Raw genomic sequence first — 23,080 nt, forward strand, 5'->3', positions numbered from 1 at the left:
TGCATACACCAATATTAATCTCATATTAAATTACTTTATTGTGGTATTTTACAGTGTAATGACTTACCTGAGCAATTGAGTAGTCTGAAGAATTAGCAGCCTGTAGACCTTCATTCCCACTAATACCAACACCAACATGTGCTGTTTGTATCATACTAACATCATTTGCGCCATCACCAATTGCTAGAGTTACTACCTTAACTTGTTTTTTAACCATTTCTACAACTTCAGATTTTTGAAGTGGTGATACCCTAAGGGTAACAGAAAGAAAAGGACTTAATACAGGACTTTCAAATGAATGTACTTTCAAAATATACTTTATATTCTGTGAAACGGTAACAAAACCATGCCAACTAACATCCTGGTCAGGGACGTGGTCTTGTTATGGCTATGTGCTAAAAGCATGTTCCCAGTGAAATTCATGGCAACCTTGGATTTGTTGAAGAAAGATGTTAATAGGACTGAAGAGACATAGGTCAAACAGCAATGGGCCCCTAAAACAGAGTAATGGAAGAAACCACAAACACTGCCACTACCAGTATTAACAACAATTGCAGATTTTGGCATATTTTGTTGTATGCTGTTTATTTTCCTCTGTTTAAATATGTATTTTATAAACAAACAACAAGATATTTAAGACACAGATGTCAAAGCAAACAGGAACAAACAGAGTGGACTGCCACTGTGTTAACATAGCCTACGCTGCTGAATTAGAGGAAGCAACTTTGACTCTTGATCCTCCGCTTTGTTTAACTGCTGATAACTTCTCCCTTGTTCTTTTCAGGACTGCTCCAATTATCTGTCATTAAGAAAATGCCTGTCCACAGTTGAGGGGACAAATTATTCCAGGGATGACTCTCAAAAGCTCTATTGATGAAACTATATCAGTTCTGGCTCCATCTACCATTGTGTCATATGTGTACCTTCCATTTCATGTTGTAAAAGTTCTATTCTGTACGCTGAAATTCAGTCCTTGTAGTATTTGAGACATCATAACTGAAAAGATGCAGAAATTATGTGCTAGGACCGGTGTGTTTCACAGGGTGGGGAAGGGAAGGAGCAAACCCGCAGCAGTGTGGTGCTTCCTGGCACTGGAGCCAAGTATCAAACCCTGCCCCTCTTGTTTCATGGTACAAACAGAAACAAGAAGAAATGCAAAAAGCTCTGTGAGTATGTCTCCCAACCACCGCTGTTCACTGCTTCCTACAAAGAGAGCAATTCTGGTACCAAAGCATGACTCCTGCTGTGGAGCTGGTGATGTGCAGCTAGTGAAGACCCGTTCTTTCCTCATCTATCTTTCCAGCTTTCCAGATGAACTCATTCTAGATGCCTCCATGCCAAAACTAGGGGAAAAACGTGTCTTCATAATTCATTTCCTACAAGTCTTCTACATGCACGCTCATGGCAATAACCTCTCTGGTACCATAAGCTTCTGGAACTTTGCAATTTGGGCTGTGAAAGATTCCCCCCTTAAGTGACAAAATTCCAGGGTTAAGGATTATATACGGATGTTCATAACCTGACGTAACTCTTCCAGGTCAAAAAATAAAATAAAACCACAGAAATATACAAGAAATTAAGAACACAAGTTTTGAGGAATAAATTTGCAAAGGACAGGCACAAAAGAGCACTTACTTCTAAGTAATGTTCCTTCCTGAACATGCTTTGTGTATTGCTGCTCACTGGGATACTGCCAAGTAACATGGCCTGTGTAGTTCATGAGTACAGTTCTCACGTGAACCAAGACTGCTGTACGGCACTCACAAGCTCAGTAACAAAAAGAAACGTTACCACCAGGCACCAAAAATTCAGCCGTATTATGGCATCTGTGTCCTGAGTCCTCACAAAAAGTCCTAAAGTTCCTCACAAAAGATCCTGCAAGCTGAAGGTCCCAAAGGCATCACTCTCATAAGCACGTGAATACTGGAAGGCCTCATGATACTTGAGAAAATTATACTGTTATATTATCAATGAGATTCCTGATGGGCAAGTCCTTTCTAGCTTGAAGAATTATAGCTCAAAGAATTCCATCAAATCTGGTAAGTGAATGTGGCAAAAAAATACTGTCCTATCTATGTTGATTTATTTTTAAGATCACAAAACCAGTGCTAATGAGGGCAATAATAAAAACAAGCTACCTACAAAAGAAACAAAATCTTTCCAACTACATACATTAGTCAAATTATTTTTCAGTACATAGCATAGTAAAATGTTCCTGTCTGCCCACTGATCTCTGGCATTGCAGCCAAGGCTGAATGATCTGCCTGTCTTCACACTGGACAGTCTGACATTACAGGTTAAAATGCATTGCTCTCTATTTGGACCAAACTTTCGATCCATAATCCAATTTGAGAGGAAAAGTTTTTTTTTCCCATTGGTTGTATAAATTTCTTCATCACACTTCTCCCTGTCTGCCCCCCCAAAAAAACCCCCCAGAAACAGAACAAAATCCCCATCTCTTTCTAAATAAAGAAGAAAGATATTAAATTCTCCACATCCAACACTAAGTTTTTACAGTTAAAGAACACTGAAGCAGCAATTATATTCTTTCCATTAAGCACACAGATACTAACGGCAATGCTTGGCCATCACTTTTTCTAGCTGTGAACTCTATGACAGCTACCAAAACCACAACCAATAAGCAATTACACGATTGCTGAAGCTAATGGCCATGCCAGCTACCTTCCATTCTGCCTGAATAAGAATGCAATTAGAAAATAACTTTAAACCCCCCGCCCCCCCCCAAAAAAACAGATAGCATAACAGAAGTCCAATGTTCACATGACAGACAAGCTATAAACTTAAAAAAAGGAAACCAAAAGTTTTTCTTAGAATTGACAGCTGAGGCTGGTGACTGATTTCATGGTGTTCATTGAAAAAGTAAATGCAGCAGAGTGGTGAAAAAGTTCAGAAAAAACCGTAATCTCTGACATCACACTGCTGATATTATCCATTATCCATTTCTTTTATTAACAAATCCAAGTTACGAAGATTTGAGAAAAGCTAACTAATCAGGGCAAAAGTAGAAACAATCTTTGAGAAATTTTGATGACTATGTCCTTTAGAAATGCAAATTTCACTAAGACCAACATTAATTTCCTATGAAACAAAAGCCCTTTCCCACTAAAATAAAGGCTATTTAAGTTTTAGCCATCTAAGGTTGATCACGATTATTCTGAAACATAGCTTAAAACTGTAGGAGAAAACCAAGGTTTTCTAGACATGCTTTTTATGTCTTGAAACACACATTTATTCATATAACATCCATGAAGAATTAAGTTTTGTCTAAACCAGTAAACTACAGTAAAAATCATAATTCTAGCTAGTTAAAACTTATACAACATTTCTGAAACTCAGACTACTTCAAACCTGAAAGAGGACCCCAAACTATTACTGGTGGAGGAAGTCAACTTATTGAGCGTATTAGAGAGAACTGTTTTAAAACATCAATTTTTAAACAGAAATGATAAAAAAAAGAGAGATCATGATTTGTCTTCCTCTGTATATTTTATACCCAGATACACAACTTCTGAAATTAAAGCACACTATCTCTTCTATAAATTAATTAATATTACATTTGAAGCATATTTGTTATATTATTTGTTTCAACTACAATCCCCCTTGTCTTTGGTAGAATGACATCTTATGTATGCATCATAATCACACAACTTCACTGTACACAATACTTTCAATGGTATCAGTTTATGACTTTAGTCCATATCACCAAGGTATTCTTTTTACTATGGAACAGACCGATACTTGATTCCATTTCAGTGTCACAGAAGAAATATGAAGGAATAGTATAAGGTCCATAGCTCCTTTGGAAAAGCAAGAGAAAATATTTTCCATTTTTCTCTAGCAAATGTCAATATTAACCCTAGAAAGTTACAGCAAGAAAAAAAAAAAGTTTAAACAACTAGATTAAACCTCAACATTAGATTACTGAGTTCCCAGCATAGGGGTACACTAATGGTGGTTGCCTCTCCTAGACCATTGTGCTTAACACTAAGACAGCGTTGTGAAGGGAGACTGGATACATGATATCTATGCTCGTCTTCACTCACGTACAATACTCTAACTAACACTGCATTCCAGTAACATCCTTAAAGCTGTTCTGGTTCTCCGCTCCATTTGCCAGAGGACACCTTCTTATGGTTCAACTCTGAGTGATCTTCCATCAGCTGAAAAAAAAAATCTCCAATCCTACTCCGTGCCAATTAAGTAAAATTTCTTAAGCTTTAAGTGCAATACATCAGAGAAAAAGGTTGCGTAAAATCCTGTGCAACAGATGCTGTCAGACTTTTGAAAAAGGTACTTGGGATGTGTACAGCCTTGTGGTGAACTCGGGATGAAAGCTTCTGGGCACCAGTCCTTCAGAAAAATTCTATGGTCCAAGTATATCAAAAAGCATTTCTACGATCTTTTGTTACGTGTTTTATTTGAACTCTGCTGATGAGTATTGTATCAAGACTCGCTACAGCCAGCTTCTATAGAAGATTCTGTCCTGAGAACTTCTTTTTCATCTTTTTAACCTTCCAGGAACAGTGGCTTATCTCCCTTTCAGACAATGTTATAGGCGCAGTTAGAAGATGGCACTTACTGTCATTGCCTGGTGCATCAAGTTCATGGTGAAACCAATAAAAAATAGCTTTTGTTCATTTTATTCACTCTTAGCTGTATATTTTTACTACAGAATAATCCATTTAACATTCTTCTTGCACACATTACTCTGAAGCCAATATAGAGTTGGAATTCAGTTCATCAAAGTCTTTAAGCCAAACATCTGCTTGGAATTAATAACATATACAGATTTTTGAAGTGAAATGTCTACTGAATATTTGTCAGCTTCATCTGTGTTATGGCTAGTCTTAGGAAGAATCCATTGGTAATAAATACTTCTGAACAAGTGAATACAGTCTGAAAAACTTCAAAGTGATGTAATTTGTACTTTAAAAACCAAGGAGTGCTTAAAATGTTTACTGCCTTTATATGGATGGAAAAAAGGCCTGTATTTTCATTTAGTAAAGACGATATACATATTTAAGTGATTTACCTTAATTAAAAATTACCATTTTAAACCATTTTATTTTCAATCTCACAAACAAGGAAATGAAGTTTTGTTACTAAAGATGGAGCATTAACAGAAATAAACATTTTGATAGAATTTTGACTTTTGCAAAGCATGTGATATTAAAAAAGCGCATACTAAAATAGTGAGTGGTACTAGCAAATATTTTAGTTTTAAACTTGCAGCCAATTCTGAAACAACCACAAAATATGTCAGAGTATATACCTAGACATGTATTGAAGCCAGCTGACCAAGTATACTACAGAAACGTAGAAATGGAAGAGAGAATGCTACTAGAACAGAAACTTTAATTTTGCACTTTTTGTTGTTTCATCGCAAAAATGCTACCACTAAAAGAGAGCTATACATACAGAATATCCTTCAATGGTTCTATAATTCAACAGCAACGGCAATATTGTCTCTTCAAATCACATAAAATGTATTTTCAAATCAAGCAAAGAGAAGAAAAAGAAACATAGTTTTGAAGAGCAGTTCTACATGCATCTCCTGCTTGTTACTATACTGAGCAAAACTGGAACTAGTAGAACAAGCACAAAGCTCCAACTTCCCTGTCAGAAAGACTACTGCTGTTAGAAAAATGTTTATACACAGTATAAACTGTGTATCAGTGTAAGATCTCAGTTTAAAAGACAGTAAGACCTTAGGTTGAAATGCAGTGTTTCATGCTTTAGGATGGTTACAAAGCTAAACCATTAAAAAATTTTTTAAAAATGCAGTGTTTCATGCTTTAGGATGGTTACAAAGCTAAACCATTAAAAAAATTTTTAAAAAAATCACTTGGTAGCATAACATATCACCTAACAGAAAGGATGGGAAGACTACAAAACAGGTGTTTATTTGGATACTATACCGTCATTTGCTTTTCTTTGTCCTTTTGCAAGGCAGAAAAATAGCTCCATTTTGAACACTGATTTTTCAGATTAATCTGCTTTATCTTAATGGAACATTACTGAACTCTCTACGTGAACACAAGAACCTTCCATTTATTTATCTTATTAATTAAAAGCAGACAATCTATTAGGGTGTATTTACAACAGTTTTCACATTTGTACACATCATGTGTCTACCTTCAGGTAGATAATACAATAGGCAATAATGAGATAGCAGGCAGTAAGCTTACATAATTTATTGAAAGAAGATTTGAATTTGGTAAGAAGTGATGCTGAATTCTAATAATTATTTTGTTCTTGTACAAAATCCAGGCTGACCTCCTTTTTCAGAGATTCTTTTTCTAAAGCAATTATTATCAGACATAGCATCCTATTTAAATACAGAATTAGACGTATCTTGCATACACAGACGATGCCAAAAATTTCAGTACTACATTAATTGTGAGAACTTGAATTTGTGACACTGTTGTATACTAAGAAACAGCAAGCTATAGGGACTCTAGAAGAGCTGGAATACCTTGTTTCTGAGTTAACTTTTCCTATTTTAAGATAGGAAATCTTCCCATGCTACTACAAAGGTCAAAATAGTCAAAAATACTCTAAGAACATTAACTGGCTATTCTTGTAATAGTTACCTCAGACACTGATGAAAATAACAGCAATTTCCACAGTTCTGGAACGTTTGATTGCATTTCTAATACAGATATCCTACCTGTGTTGCCAATGGTCTTGTAAAGAAACGTCCTTGCTTCTGCTTTGACAGATTAATCACCTGGCCTAAACCAACTTCTTTAAACATTGACAGGAGCCGTTTTTGTTTATCTAACTACCGAGCACCCGAATTCCCTTTTCGTTCAATCATTCAAATGTAGAAAAGGTGATGTACTGCTTCGGAGATGTTTGTGGTTTTTGTGTTTAATGCCATAAAAATGCAAGAAGGCCCCAAAACACATAAGCTATCACTTATACATTCCTATGTATCCCTTCCTTAATATAAATCTGGAAATATTAAAAGGCCAGCCAAACCGCTTTCATATTGTGTATATTTAAAGAAAGCAGATATTTAATTTTCTTATCTGGAAAAAGTTCCCTTGTTACGGTAAGCTTACAGCTCTAGTAGCTGACGTTTACAGGAAAGGATGAAAGGTCTGATTGTATGAAAGAATCCCAAAACAATCAGGAATAATAATAATAATAATAATAATAATAACAATAACAATAATAATAATAATGTGTTTTCATCAGCTTCAGGAAATAAAAATCACCCAAAGCAGTACCCTTAACATTTTTGTGCACTTTTTATGCAGTGTAATCCACAGCTTTTGAAAAGCTGAGATATAAAATCTTGCCTGCAGAGGAAGCTCTACAAAAGAATCCAGATGTGCTAAAACCTGCAGTTAACTGTAGTATCAATTTAAGGTTAATATCAGTGTCTCAATCTTGCTGAGACTACCCTTGACGGATAGCAAATTATTTTTCTGGGTATATGCAATCTGAATGACTTTGTGTGACAGGTACACTCTCTGCAGACTGCTCTACAGAAATATTTTGCTTGAATGACTGTATTTCATAACTTATTTCATAACTTCAGCTATTGAAGTCCTTTTTTTTATATATATGTCATGGTTGGATGACATGGATATGTGTATTTTCTCTGAAATAGAAGAAGTTTCTTAATTTTTGTATGTCAATAAAAATACTGTAGAGAAAGAATAATGTAAACCTTACCTGCAACAAATAACAGCTTTACATGACAAAGCCAAATCCAGGAAATATTGTCTCACTCCAAATGTCAAAGCATACTTCAGAGATTTACCATCAATGATAAGAGCAAAATCATTTTCCTTCCTTAAAGCATCACCAAGAGTACTGCAATGATGGCTAAGTGTCTCTCTTGTTCCCTGTTGCACAAAAAAATTGTGTCCATTATTTTTAATTCCTACTATTCCTAAGTGCAGTTTTTTTTTTTTCAGTGTGATCAGAAACACTGGCATTCTGCTTTTTTAGGAAATTACCTTTTGATTATGCTATCAAATAGGCAGTCTAAAATGAAAAAAGTATTTGCAACATCTGTACTATTAGAAACCACAGTAGAAACGTTGGTTAGGATTGCTCTCACACTCTGCCAAAAAAAATAAGTGTATAAGCCATGGTGGAACTTTTAACGGTCTTTGAATGGCAACAATAGTTGCGTAAATGTTTGCTAAAAGGTATTATTTAATAAGTTTTCTATATACCTATGCAAAAGAAAATTCATATTGATATAGATACCAGAAGAAAAAATTTCTGTTCACTATTATATAAAATGATCCTAAATGTTTAGAAAAACAGATTAAGCTGTTGGGGAATCCTGCGCTTCAGGTTTCCTGGCTCTCCGCCCATAGAAACTGCAAGGGAAATGAGGTGCCATTGTTTAAAATTACATGTTAGAAAGTCTTTAAAATGACAATAAGTTCTTTAACTATTTTCCAGAGCATCTTCTCTGATTAAGAAATGTTGCAATGTAAAGAAAGTAGAAATTTTTCTTCTCTCCATGGATTATTTAGCTTCTGACTAAATTTAAGCAATACAAGAGCCTGAAACTTCATACTCCTCTCATCTATTGTTTCTTCTCATACATGCAGTATAAGCTCTTCTGTTTAAATTGACCTTAATTTTTTATCGCAGACAGACATGCCATCAGGTAGCTCCAGGCATGCTATGTACTAAAACAAACAAAAAACCCCCAAGACAATACAAAACACTTACCCCAAATGTGTAACTGTCATATTTACAATTCCTTTGTGGGCTTACATGTCGTTCTATTCTGAAATCCAATGCCTTAAACTACAAGCAGTATCAAAAACATCTCTTATTCACTTCCACACCATTTCCATTAAATATTTCTCAGTGAAATTAAATGGTAATCAAACTATTTTCTACTTTAAGTATTATTAAGTTCACAGTTTTAAGAATAAAGCTATGTTATCATTTCTATCTATCATTAACAGTACTATACCGAAATTTAACAGTCCATTAGGCTAATATGAAGGCAAAATAAAATCCAGTGTTCTTTTATACAACTATAAGAACTTCCTAACAAAACCACATTTTGTTTGTGAAGCTAAGCAGATGTTCATGGGAATGAAGCCTCAAAACAAATAATGTTGCAAAAAAGAGAGATATCTAAATGCTTCCTGGAAGTCTTTCCAGTTCTATAACAGCCAATGATAATTGGGGAGTGGGGTTTGGGGTATTTTTCTTTTAATTCCATGAATAAGGTATTGGTTCATATAAAAGAGGATCTCTCATTTCAGCAGAGCTGGGATACAGTTTAAACAAATGTTTTTTGTCTTGAACTTCTTCCATCTTGCATGCTAAGGTCATAATAATGACCAAACTGAAGAGGTATTTGTTTTGTTAAATATGTTTTATATGTCTTAGGGACAGGGGACTCTGCCTGTCCCTAAAAGGGTTAGAGCTGAGCTAGCTCCTTTTTAGAAGAAGCCACTGGCATGCAACAGATACTGTACTATTATTTTAATATGGAGACTGACATCTGATTCCAACCACATCAGCAAGCAAAAGGCAGGACACAAGGTATACATTAATCAAACAGTGAAACGTGCACCATCAAATGAGGCAGAAAACCTTTAATGGAGTCTCTTGTTAAAATATTGGCATAGAGCTAGTTTATTGTTATTTTTTGAACTGCCACTTGCCCTCAAACTATCGGATCACTACATTTATCTGCTCCTGAAAAAACATGATTTATGCTATCACCACAGACAGATTTGCAAGCAACCAGGTTGCATATGCAATTTCAGCTGCCATATGGTACCTGCATCCCCATATACTCTGAACACACTTTGGGCACGTACAGAAAGGATCTCTCAATCTCTACACGATCTAGATGCTTCAGTTTGAAATAGGAAGTACAGTGCAGTTATGATATCAGATACCATCTTTTAGACTTAAACTATATTTATATACATTTATTTTTAAGATATATTGCTTAATATATATTTATTCAACTTTTTAATCATCACATCAGAAGTGGTTAGTGTGCAATGCTTGCTTAATGAGCTTTTATTGGACTCCTTTTAGTAGTTAAATAAACTACCTCACTTTATTTCATTACATATGAAGAAGTATACAAAGCAGTCAATCTTTTGCACTTCAAATCTATTAAGTATTGCAGTAGTTCCAACATCCAGCACTCTGTGTAAATAACCTAAATATAGGACAGAAGTTCTTACTTGTGTTGGTTCATTCTTACTCAGAGATTGGCTGAGGAGTGAAAAACTCAAAAGGAAAGTTAAAGGCTTGAACCCAAAACCTTCCCTGTTTTATCAACAAACAATGATCGCAATCTTTCAAAAGCTATCCAAATGAACTAAACTAAGAAAATAAAATTGTCTCTCTCCATTAATATCACAGCCTACTTGTGTCAAAAGTTGCTTGCTATATCAACAGACTCTGGTTCCAGACATTAATCAACAGCTTTTGCCTGTCCTGTGTTTGGGATTTTATTTTAAATTTTATCAGCAAAAATATGATGCTTAAAACAATTTATATTTGAAATATAGTCATCATGATTAAAGTCATACTAACGTTGAAAATCTGTTATTCTAAATGGCTCAAACCATTTAAATAAGTACTTATTTAAAAAAAGTAGTAAGTATTTTAATTCATGTTGTAGCCTACTCTTACATGCTACCATGGAATCCTTCAGTTAAAGCACTCTTGCTGATTCTCATACTTTCTTTTCACTTTCTCTCCCTAAGTCCTATCTTGAGCAACCTGACCACAATACAGAGTAAGGTAAACTTCATTTCAGGGTTTCCTCTTGAAGCCTTCTGGACAGTGAGTTTTTCCACTGAAGAAATTCTTCCACTTCTAAGTTCATTTAAGGCTCCCTCAGAGGGCTGTTAAAAGGATTTAAGTTCTTTCCCCTCACTGGATTTTTCACTTAATATTGCATTCCTACCTTATCTAAAGAATCTCTTCTCTACAAAGCACTGTATACTTGCAAGTTGGTAGTTTTAACCCTCACTTGTACTTCAACATCTGATTACAATTTCAGCTGTTTAACCACATAATAACAATTAATTTTTGGCAAATACTAAGTATTCTGTAAGAAACAGCATTAGAAAGGAACTTACGATTAGTTTGTTTGGGCACCGCTAGGTGCTACTAGAAGCATGTGAAGCTCCTGGCTTTGTGCCTGCATGGATGGAGTCATTTCACTACATGGAATTTGTTTCCTCATCATTCTGAAGTTAATTTGTGTAGTCACTACACTGTGTTTTGGAAGCTGTAGACTAAATTTCTAGCTATTCAGTAACATTTTGTCACAAAGACCATATGGTCTTCCAAGTATGCAATACTAAAATTAACTGAGAAGATTATAGAAACAAACAAAATAATCAACTTCCCAAAACAAACAAACAAACAAACAAACAGAAACAACACCCTCCCCCCCCAAACTGTGATTTTAGCAGAATTTTCTGTGTTTGTCCAGATAAATAGATGCTCCAAGTTATTTTTCAGGCCACCTCCACCATGATGTCTGGATATTTTAAGCAGTAAAATAACATTTCATTAAGTGAAAACTCTGCAGATTTTACTTACATCAAGAGAACCTTCATTTATAACAATTAGTCCCATGTTCTTTCTCAAAAGTTTACAGGAGTGACCTGTTAAAAACATTTTTGTTTTCAAAAATTTGTTACACAAAATCCATTATAATATAACAAGGCATTTTTTCCGGTAGAGAACTACAGACAGAATTAAAAATAAGACTTCCCCAGCTGAAACCAACGGTAAAAAAATCATACTGCATTCTATAAAAATTAGACATACAGGTACTAAGTCAGAACAGTCAGAATTTTCCTTGCTGCAGCTTGCAGCTCTTGTGCCTTATTCACAGAGGTGCTCAGCAGAAAGACAAGAATCACCTTTACAGGGAGTTACAGAAAACAGCAAACGTATCTCCCTTAACCTTGCAAATTTTTGGAATGCAACTTGCATTTCATACAAAATTAGCATATATACATGTTCCCATTCTTTTCTGTTATTCTTTGATGCTTTAAATAGAATGTATGCTGCGTGCTAATGATGCAGGCTGCCTAGACAAATATGTATCACCATTCTTAATAAAGTGAAAATACTGGTATTACGTGTATTGCCTCAAACCTGAAGGTACTAATGAAAATAACCTTAGATCAACTGTATCGTGTGCATACAAAAAGTTCTTTAAGATTAAAAATAGTAATAAAAAGGATCCATATGACCAAAATAATGCTTTATTTTGGGCACATATCTAGGCTACTGCAGAAGTGCTGATACGCTCACATGCAAAGAATATTACATCTTAAATGCAGCTTTCATGTATTACTATTTAAAAATACAGATTTATTGCTGTTGAAATTAGTTAATTCATGATTCTTTTTTTTTTCCTCCTTTATAATAAAAGGAAAGAATAATAGGGGACCTCTGACTGATGGTAAAGTTTATAGCACTTTAGTGCACAATCTATATTGTTTTGCTTTAGTTAAGATTATGGTCCCTAACAGCTTTCTTAGAAAGAAGGAAGAATATAGAAGGGCAACTAAGAATACTTACATTTTCTTAATATTCCCTCTGACTGTCAAAACTCAAACAATGTATTCTTTTTAATTCATTTTAGATGCTACGAAAAGCACAAATGCCTATTTTTTTCCTCCTCTCTATAACACGAACTTTTCTTGCTGTTACTGTTTTAATGGAGAAAGAATCCACCATTCCCCACTCTCCCCCTACCAGTGACTGAAAAAATAAGTTAACATTTAAATTCTGGAATGCCATATAATATTATTTTTTACAAGATATCTTTCGATTCTGAAAGCAATTTCTATCATTTCTAAATCTGTAACAATGCCATCAAATAAATGCAAATACAATACCGATGTTAATGGCAGTCTCTTGTTTGTCCCCAGTCAGTATCCAAATTTTGATGTCTGCTTTCATGAGTGTCTCTATGGTTTCAGGCACTTTGTCTTGTAGTTTATCTTCAATTGCTGTTGCTCCAAGCAGCTGAAGATTCTGTGAACATAAAATATTCAGTACATGCAATTTTTTTTGTTTAAATTCAGTTTTAAACTTCCAGTTTCTTTTGTTTAACTTTCTATATTTACAATAAGATTAATGCTCTCTAAATTCATTAATTGGATTTGGTATCAACTAATAAGGATCTTCCAGTTTATTCCTATGAGCTTTAAGTTAAATATCTATGTGGCTTGACAAACTGCACAGCATGACCACTAAAACTTCACCCAATTATTTACAAGCTCAGTAGCTTGTACAGCAACAGCTACCTTTTCCTGAAGGGCACCTCTCTGATTTGAAGACTGAAGGAGTGCTATTATTATGTCTTTTCTCACTTGTAATGATTTCTCTTCACCTTGTTAAAACAAAAAACCAAAACCCTGTCAATTCATCTTAATCTTAAAACTATAATCTTGATTATGTTTCGTTTTAACTTCCCATGGAGCAGATTTTTTGTGAATCAGCCATTTTTATACTTCATATTTCTGTACCTTTAAAACTAGCTAAAATCCTGTTAATGACACCATTATAAACCTAATAGTGTGCAATCCTGGTTGCAGCATGGCCTGCATACTACATGCTGAGAAAGTACTTGTGCAGCTAATACAAAAACTTGTAATGGTAGCAGGGTTGCCATGGCGTTAACAAAGTTATATAGTTTTAAGACTGTCTTGTGCATGTCTGGATAAACTTCTCATCTATTGGATAAACTGTTCATCTATGTAAACTGAAGTTCCACATGTGACTGAAGCTATATACCCTCACTCTTTTTCATGAATTAAACACTGCAGGTTTTTGAGGCTTTGAATTTTAAGCAGTTTCACCAATGTAATATCTCTTATCCTTTCCAAGGAAAAAAAAAACCACAAAGCCAAACCCCCCCAAAAAGTCAAGTATCAGAACTTCAAGCAATATTGGTCTCATGAACTCCTTTTGCTTATACATTTAAGATTCACAGGAGACTTTTTTGTCGAGGCAGTGAAGTCTAACCACATGCTTGGCTACTCCAGCAGCAGCATTGCCAGAAACTCAAGGGAAGTGATTATTGTGAGGCTGCATCTGGGTATTACCTCCCTTTCTGGGCCTTCAGTACAAGAGAGGTTGACAAAGTGGAGCAAGTCCAGCAGAGGGACACAAAAATAGCTTGGGGCTTGGAGCACACTGTATTAAGAGTAGCTGAGGAAGCAGGATGAGTTTAACATGGTCAAAAATAAGGCTAAGGCAGGGATTCCACAGCTGCCTTCTGCTAAGTGAAGAGGGCTTGCAGAGAAGTCATCTTCCTCTAAGAGCCACAAGGTGAAAGGGCAAGAGCAATAGTCACGTACTGCAGCAGCAGAAATTTTAGTTCAGAAAAAGGGGAAAAAGAATAGTTGAGCACTAAAAAAAAAAAAAAAAATCCCTACTGCAGCTGGGAAAAATCACTCCTTGCAGATACTCAAAACTTCAAAGTGCTGGGCAAGCAAAATTAGCCCTGCTTTGAGCTTTCCAGTAGTTCAACTCAAAATCAATACTTTCTGGCAACGTAGTGACTTGTTGCAAAAACTTTGTCAAATTAGTCTTTCCTTCATTTTGATCATCTAAACTGCAAGGACTACATGACACAGCTGTCAGTATATTGCCAGATTTTTTTTCTGTCTAAGCATTATTCCTCAATAATGATTCAGACCTCATGGTACAGAGAGCAAGGACATAAACTAGAAAACCACTCTCCTCGCCCCCCAACCCCCCAAAAACCCACCCCAGAAAGCTACACATACTTTTTCAATTAGTTCATAGCTCTCCTCAAGTTTGAGTGCTCTGTTCTGTATAGCTGTAGAAGCACGGTGATAGACATCTAACCACTCTTGATAATCACTTTCTGAAATCTCAGCCACAGCAAAACAGAGAGTTCTTAAGCCTAAAGGAAAGCAGATAGTAAGTATGATTCAGTATTTGTTAGTCCCTTCCTTGATATACCTGCAATGAGTAACTACTAAAAGCTGAATTTATTCTGTATTTTATGTATGCTTATACCAATTTTCAACTTATTGCTGCATGTCTTGAAGAACTTTTTTAATATACATAAAGTAAAAATTATATAAATAGCAATTTATTCAACAGAGTAACTCTTTCAAGGTAGTTGAATGTAATACAGGTGATGTACTTCAGGGGAAAAAAAAAAAAGAAATTTTACACAAGATGCGACTTATCTTAAACTGTAAACAAAACACGAAGCAATCCCAAATCACACTTGCTGAACAGCTATATGCATTAGATTTTTAAGAACATTAAAACTATAAGATCGAATTATATTTCTAAACAAAAATCTAAAAACTTAAATGTTGCTATGCTGGAAAGCAATAAAGTCAAAATTCTTTACCCCTTCTCAATATCCTTAGGAAATTCTCAGCTGAACTTTGAAATTTACCATCTAGAAGCCAACTTTGAATCTGCTCAGATTTAATTTTCCCATCTCACAGATTCTTTCAGCTTTCCAAATTCCTAAAATACAATGTTTGTGTACAGGCAGCATTTGGAGATTTTACTCAACAATCTTTGAGCTGGTTATACTTAACAGATTTTTTCCTTCAGGAGAAACCTGAATTGAGCACTCCAGTGAGAATTCCAGACTGCAAGATTACAAGAAACATCTATTTTTTGACAACACACATTTACATTCAATTTAAGTAGCCAAGTGTGAATGTCGTAACAGTTCATTTTCACATATTTTGAGATTCTTAGATTTCTAGAGCATGAAATTAGCATAACTCTTTATATACTGACAAGAGCATTGCTCTAGCCAAATGATGTCTTATGAAGCCACAATTTGCAGGCAGGTAGATTTCGGAGGGAGACAGGCAGGACCAGTGTAGTTAGTGCCTTTGTCCTCTCCCCAGGAACACCATAACCAGGGATAGCTAAATGCAGTGTTTATTTGTTCACAGGTTTCTGTTGTCTACAGCTCAGCACCAGCAGTAATTTTGAAATGATCAAGAGGCCGGGCATGAAATAATACATATGTCTTACATCTAAGACAATAATTTATTACTTTCAGGATGAAAACCATATGTAATCCTAATATCTTGACAAGTGAACAGCATAAGGAACACAGCTTCTCACCATCTAGACCTAAAGAATTAACTTAACGCTAACAAATCAACTCTTTTTTTGGGTTTTTTTTTGGTTTTGTTTTTTTTTTTCAGCCTCTGTGTAATAAGGCTATGCTAGCAAGGTCCAAAGAAATAAATATGAGGTGAGGGGGAAGAAAGGAATTTATGACTGACTAATAGTAATACTATTTCCACAATTCTTTCAAAGTATTTTATGCAGATGAAAGAATGAAGAAATCGGGAATATCAGCAAACAAGTTTTTCAAGAAATTTGCTTTTTCTTTTAAAATCAGAGCCCAATTATTTCTTCAATTTTAAATTAAAAAAAGATTTGTGGAAAAAAATATCATTAAGTCTGCTTCTTAACAGACTGGAACAACAACTCAGGAAAATTTTCACTTTCTCTATTTATCCAAGCAGGTATTAACACTCAAGCTTAATAAATGCTTAAATATAAATGCCAGCCATGCTAACCACTTCATTTTTGAACAACACACCAAGAGCATGCAGCAAATGCCAAGGACATACTGTACTGCCACATGAAAGGATACACATGAGAAACCTTGCAACGTCATCAGCTGCAATTTAAATCTGATGCAAAAATAAATACAAATTTCTTTAATCGATTCCAGAGAGAGACGTACGTAATTTTTATTTTTGTTTAAAGACTGAATTTTATGCTTTGGAAAAGTTAGCAATTCACCCTTCTGAACAGTAAATCTTTTCAGCTGTTGAAAAGAAGGGTACAAAACGTACTTGAACAAACTTCTTAACACTAATACGTATGTACAGTGGTTTTAAAGACGGGTGGAATTTTTCACTTTTTATGTTGATTCACTCAGTCCAACCTGACTGCTAAAGAAAAAATGATATCAGTTGTACCACTGATTTAATGAGAACAGTAATTAAGAATTGGATTGAAATTTTCATATCAGTTCACACAGGATAGCAGATATTGATCTATTTTTACGTTTTCTGTAACCAAATATATAGTCTTGTGAGCCAAAATAACTTCACATCTGAGTAACTTTTCCTTGACTGATCCTGGTTAGGCCTTTATAAAACCCCAAACTGGCCAATCAGCTCATGCAACTAGATTCATGAGCTCAAAGGGTGTATCTGAGGCTTCATGTTGTACCATCAGTCAAACCTGTTTGTTTCTAGTTCTGCTTTCAGCTTTATTGTATAATTTACTGTAACTTTGATACTCTAATATTTAAGGCTAACCAAATGTCTCCTGTAGAGATATTGATATGGAAAGCTAACAAAAGAAACAGATCTGTGGCTTGCTTCTGCTGTCACTGACAGAATCAAGAGACTGAAGGTGCTGACTACGACACTAATCAAAACACTAAATTCCATTATAAACCAAAAGAGAAAAATTAGAGAATTCATATGTATAACAAACGGAAAAAGGATCTTTCCTAATACAAGAAGATTTGACCAGACATCAGTTATCAAAAGGTAAGGTTTATATTTCAGAGGGAAAATATTTAATAAAGTTTGCTTTCCAGTGTAAGCTTATTTCTTAAGACACACTAAAGATCATTTTAATGTTCTAGTAACAGCGTATTAAAAAAATGAAGAGGTAAAAAAAATGCAGTACAGATTCCCATAACTATTATAATTCTGCTTCCAACTACTCTCTCCCAACTTACTGATATATAAAAACACTATGATACTTCACAGTACTACTCTATAATCGTTTACTAAGCTACCAGAAAGGGGGCATGGCATGGAAGATCTAGGAACTGTGCTAGAAGAACTTACATGAAAGCAGAAATCTTTCTACAGTCTTCTTTCCTGCTCACGTCTATACTGTGGAATCCACTGTTATTAAATAACTAACTAGGTGTTTGTATCAATCATCTCAATTTCACAGTCTTAAATTTTACTTAGTATTCCTACTTCATGAACCCTCATGGAGGGGTTCCCCACCTTCAGCAACTACTTTGTAAGAGTGACTGTTAAAACAGAGATACCAAAATACACCATATGGAAAGCCAGTGCTGACAATTCCCCTTATTGTGACTGGTGACAGAAATAATACAGCATAAAGCTACCTCAAAAGCACTACACTAGTCATTTCCAAGCATCTTCACTTTGGCTACTTCTTCCTGTGTGCCATCCCTACAGCATTCATTGTGTGTGGGACATGAAAGTGATCATAGGAAATGAGATCTTCACAGAAACAAACAACACACAATGTGTTTGCTCTGGAAAAATATATTTTGTTTAAAAGACTCCACTGTGAACTGTGTGGGTGTCCTTTGGGTTTTTTTTTGGATTAAGCATGAACTGGTTACGGAAACTTCTCAGGAAGAGATCTTTTTTGGGAGGCATTACTAAAACATAATTTTCAAACTTAATGTGAATAAAACATTACAGCAACATAAAATTGCAAAACTGAAAAGGTGAGCAGTAACTGAATTTCATATTTAGTTTTATATTGGATAATATCACCCACCTTCTGTAGCAAACTGCTCTAGATGTTTTAAGGTGATTTCTTTGTATTTTGAGCTTTCAGCGAGACGGTCATAAATTACAGTATCCTACAAAACAAATAAAATGAACTCAGAACAATTTAATAGAAAAATGAGGTTTTTTGTGTAGACAATACAAATCATGTAGGAAAATGGCAGAAAAATATGCAGCACTGTATTAATTTATTTCAGCGTCAAAAATTAATAGAAGTAATTTTATTTCAGAGGAAGGAAGAAAGGACATTCCAAATCCTCAGATTCTCTAAATTTACAAATTCTGCTATGATGCAGTTTTTCTCTCCTACATTTTTTGCTGTTATTTCCCTTCATTTTGAAAAGCACTGCATCTTCCTTTGGCTTGCCATGTGAGTTTCTTTTGATCTCCTAAAATGCTGTCGTCGTCTTTAATATTAAGCCCACAAGGTAAAAATAGTGTTTCATAACTGGCATTCTCAGGTTTTTGCAGCCAGCTTGATATACAGGATATTACCAACAGCCTCTTCTCTCCACTTGAGAAGATACAAAATGGACATTTATATTCAATCATCAACTTCATTTTTTTTAAACCATTCAGGAACTGGATTTGCATCCACCTCTCCCTCAACCTTGACTTAAGATACAGAACAAGAACTAATGAGCAACTCTGCCATTCCCAGATACATTATGATTAAGATATCTTCCCATAGATCCGGTTTTCAGGAAAATTTACTTCTGATGTAGTATCAGTGGTGGGTTAAAATTCCCATCTAGTCACTTCATCCATTTTCTTAGAGTACAGAAGGAAGCAATTAATAGGAAGCATAAAGGTATTAGTCCAGCACAAAGAAGAGGATGAACAGGTCTGTCATACCTTCATAGGCAGTTAGCAAAAAAAAAAAAAAAAAAAAGACATTAACTAGTTCATCACATTAAACAGCTACATAGTAAAATGATGTAAATTGAAAAAGGCATCAACATTCCTTCCCCCACATTTTCAATGTTTTGACTGCAGTTATAAGAACCTTTTGCTTTTGTATTTGTATTGGTAGCACATGTTCTTTGACACAGTGAAAACAGAATAAAACTCACAGCTCCTTTGCAGTAGAGTCTTAACTTTCCCGATGGTGTGCGAACTATCACTGACATTCTCTTCCTAGTGCTGAAAGAGAAATAAATGCCCTATATAAGGTGGTTCATAAATATAAATATTTACCAGCATTTTACCTAAGAATATCAATATATACCTTACGTAAGACAAAGGAAAAGAAGTAAGGGCTATCTATTCTGAATTACGTTCTCAGGTGACCGGGATGGAAAAACAGTTTTACTGCCTAATAATTAAAGTGAATGCTGTTTTTTCTGTGCATACTTCTGTAGGCCTTTTGGCCGCAAAAACAAATTTGAGAATCTTCACCTTCATCTGATTACTGTCTACTGATCACAAAAAAGCATCTTAAAGCACAAAGCACTTGTGACTAATATCATAAAGAGGTAATGCATCAGGGACTGTTTCAGCTTTTTCTTCCTTCCCAGCCAGTCTCTTGTACACTGTACTGTGCTGCAATCCTATTCCTGTCATCCCAGAGTATCATTCACCATGCAAAGTTTTAAATATGCTGAGAACTGGAAACGGGTTTGCCTCATTTTAACTACTCTCTGGCTCTCAGTTGTTAATGACATCCAAGTATTTTTTCTTTTTGTCCTTATGACTGAGGTAGGAACTGGAAGAAAGCATGAAGACTGTCACTCTCTGCTTTGCCTTCCCTTTGAGGTCCTTCAACAAGCCCACTTTAGATTCAAGATCAAGTCCAGTCAAAATGCGTATTTATACCATAATTTTTTCAAATTTCAACTTTTTAAATAAATCCATAGACACTATTCAGGGAACAAAACACACTTCTCATATAACAGTTCACAGTAAAATACACGAAAGAGGTGGAAGTAAACAGTCCTTTTACAATTTCAGTTCCTGTTGGAACTTTATCCCATTTATAGATCATCAAATAGCATTATTGTATGAATGGTTCCTGAAGTTCAGACTGCCATGGAAAACATCCTATAAGTGGAATCTATGGAGACAGGTGGAGGAAAGAATTTTATAATTACTGGTGAAGTAACTGACAACAACTTCAAGAAAATATTTTCCTATTCCACCTGTGCATGCACTTTGCTTCAAGTACAGACATCTGACCAGCAATATTAAGTTACATTTCTACCGTGAATATTGCACAAGAGAGCATAAAAAAAAAGCATTAACTGCTGAAACTCTTTCTCCTTTTCATCTCTCATCCAAAAAACCTCAGATAAACAGAACTCCAAAAACCCTTAGACAGTGTCCAGTTGGGGATCTGCTTAGACAATAGTGGAGAAATTCAGATCATCCAGAATGCACTTAAGTTGCCTAAAATAAAAGCAAGTCTCAGATCCACTTTGATTCCTGGGAAGATTATCTAGCCTGTTGCTACTTAAATTCATTACGCTTGCCTGAACATTCAGTTAAGGAACTGTGCAGGAATTACAGTAATTCAGGGTTTGTATAAACGATTTGATATATGCGCCCTTGACAGGTAAAAACAGCAGTTTTGTACTTGTTTTGCAATACCAGAAGATTGCAATCCTGAAGTTCTGCATATAGCTGCCTATCAATCTGTTGAAGATGGATCAGAGAATAACTAATGTTTTCCTGTAGCATTCTGAAATGTTAGCTATGAAGACAGATATTGAGTCTTTACTGACATACATTTTCTTAGTAAAACTGCAAAAAAGCTAACGAGCAGGACTTACTGTCAAGGACTTGTAACTTTTTATGAGTCTTTTCATTGCAGTGACAGTTTTATTTCCTTTTCTTGGCGAAATACAGAAAACCACAAAATTGCACTACTACAAATAACTGTCAGTGTGAGACCATTTGTTTTGTTTTGTTTTCTTCACCCTAGGAGTCATGTGAGCAACCATAAAGGTGACCTGGTTATAAGGGGAAAAATACTGAACAGAAGATGTCTGCTGAAATACTGACAGAGAAAATGCTTGCCAGCCTGGGAGCTGCTAGCCTGGGAACTAGGCCTGGGAACCAGAAACATCCTTGAGAAGCGCAGCCGACAGCTCTGAAGTACAGCTGGGTACCTAGAAACCATTAATAAGAGCAAAACAAGGAACTGTAACAGCAACATATGGTCTGGAAAGGTGAAAAAATCTGGAAAAGGGAGAAAACATCCTGAGAAAGTAGGAAACAGCAACCGCTATTGGTTGATCTAGCTGAAAAAACAGGAAAGCAGTCTGGAAAAATAAAAATTGGTCTGAGAGACAAGAAAACACCATCATCTATTGGCTGTCCCAGGTGAAAAAGAAATCAGCAGCATCTATTGATTGCTCCAGGTGGTGGTGTCCTACGCCCCCTTATGTCTCTGCCATATAAAAATGACTCGCTTTTACCCAAAATGAAGCCTCTCTCTGAGAGCTCGCCCTGCATGAATTTTCCTCTGAGATTTCCTAGACAAGTTATTGGATCATCACCAGGAACACCTGGCTGACTCCGGACTCTCACTCTTCTAAGTGAGACTTCGTCCTTCATCCACTTTGAGGCCCCACTCCTCAGAGTCGTTTGGCAAGCACTGTACCGTATTATTTTGAATAATATATTTGTGTGTGTGTGTGTGTGTGCACGCATGCGCACACACACATATAGGTAACTGATTCTAAGTGTATTTCTTCACTACTGATAATTTAGTAGCAACTTGTCATATATGAAAATACATGCTGCTACTATCAATTGCTGCTACTATTAAAATATAAATGTACTTACTTTATTACTCATGAGTATACTTGCTTTACTAATAGTAATTTTAAGTAATCTGCAATAAAGAAATTTAGGAAATAAAGCCTCCAAGTCCTTGTGCGCTATGGTATCCTGCAAACCCACTGTCATGACCCCTATACACCCGCAGGCCAGATAACCCTTTGGGTTGTGACAAGGAGGCAGAATAGCTGGCAATTCCCAGGGAGTTGCCACAGGATTACAGATGGACAGAAGCATCTTAAGAGGACAGAAATACCTCCCTCAGTCACAAGATTTGCCACTTCCAGAATCTGGGAATGCAGAAGTGGCTCTTGATGGGTCCCTTGTTACTTTAAAATCTGTTTCGGGTTTACGATGAAAATTTCTTCAGAGTTGAAGCACACAACCACAGAAAAGAAACACTGCTACAGAGGTTTTACTACCTCCTCTGTCAGCCACTCAATCTTTTTCTACATTTAGAAGTATCAGTCTTCAGTCACAAAACAGGATCGGTATATTCTGGACCTCTTTGAATGACGGAGAGGAGATAAGGTCTCGAATGCTCTAGGAGGAGGCCTTCTGTCTGTCCAGTACAACCGTCAAGGCAACGTGGATTATTCATAAAATGGATGAGACAGGAGACTAGTCAACCTGTTGCTGTATTTCAGCTAAATACATCGGCATTCTAAATAAAAAATATTTAGTTT

At 35.5% G+C, this 23,080-nt stretch overlaps 1 protein-coding gene across 10 annotated transcripts in view; it reads right to left on the bottom strand.

Annotated features, from left to right (window-relative positions):
• Positions 1 to 23,080, bottom strand: part of ATP8A1 (ATPase phospholipid transporting 8A1) — a 122,345-nt gene that overhangs the window by 45,447 nt on the left and 53,818 nt on the right. For all 10 annotated transcript variants that reach the window (XM_087735937.1, XM_087735938.1, XM_087735936.1 and 7 more), the window contains 7 exons: positions 19,688 to 19,757; positions 18,604 to 18,688; positions 14,805 to 14,944; positions 12,906 to 13,044; positions 11,593 to 11,657; positions 7,708 to 7,880; positions 68 to 251 (listed from right to left, as the gene is read on the bottom strand). In XM_087735937.1, coding sequence (XP_087592063.1) covers positions 68 to 251; positions 7,708 to 7,880; positions 11,593 to 11,657; positions 12,906 to 13,044; positions 14,805 to 14,944; positions 18,604 to 18,688; positions 19,688 to 19,757 — 856 coding nt within the window. The remainder of the gene's footprint in view (positions 1 to 67; positions 252 to 7,707; positions 7,881 to 11,592; positions 11,658 to 12,905; positions 13,045 to 14,804; positions 14,945 to 18,603; positions 18,689 to 19,687; positions 19,758 to 23,080) is intronic.

The sequence above is a fragment of the Nipponia nippon genome, unplaced genomic scaffold (assembly GCF_047370975.1).
Source record: "Nipponia nippon isolate SJK-2023a ecotype South Korea unplaced genomic scaffold, ASM4737097v1 scaffold_6, whole genome shotgun sequence".
Taxonomy (NCBI): domain Eukaryota; kingdom Metazoa; phylum Chordata; class Aves; order Pelecaniformes; family Threskiornithidae; genus Nipponia; species Nipponia nippon.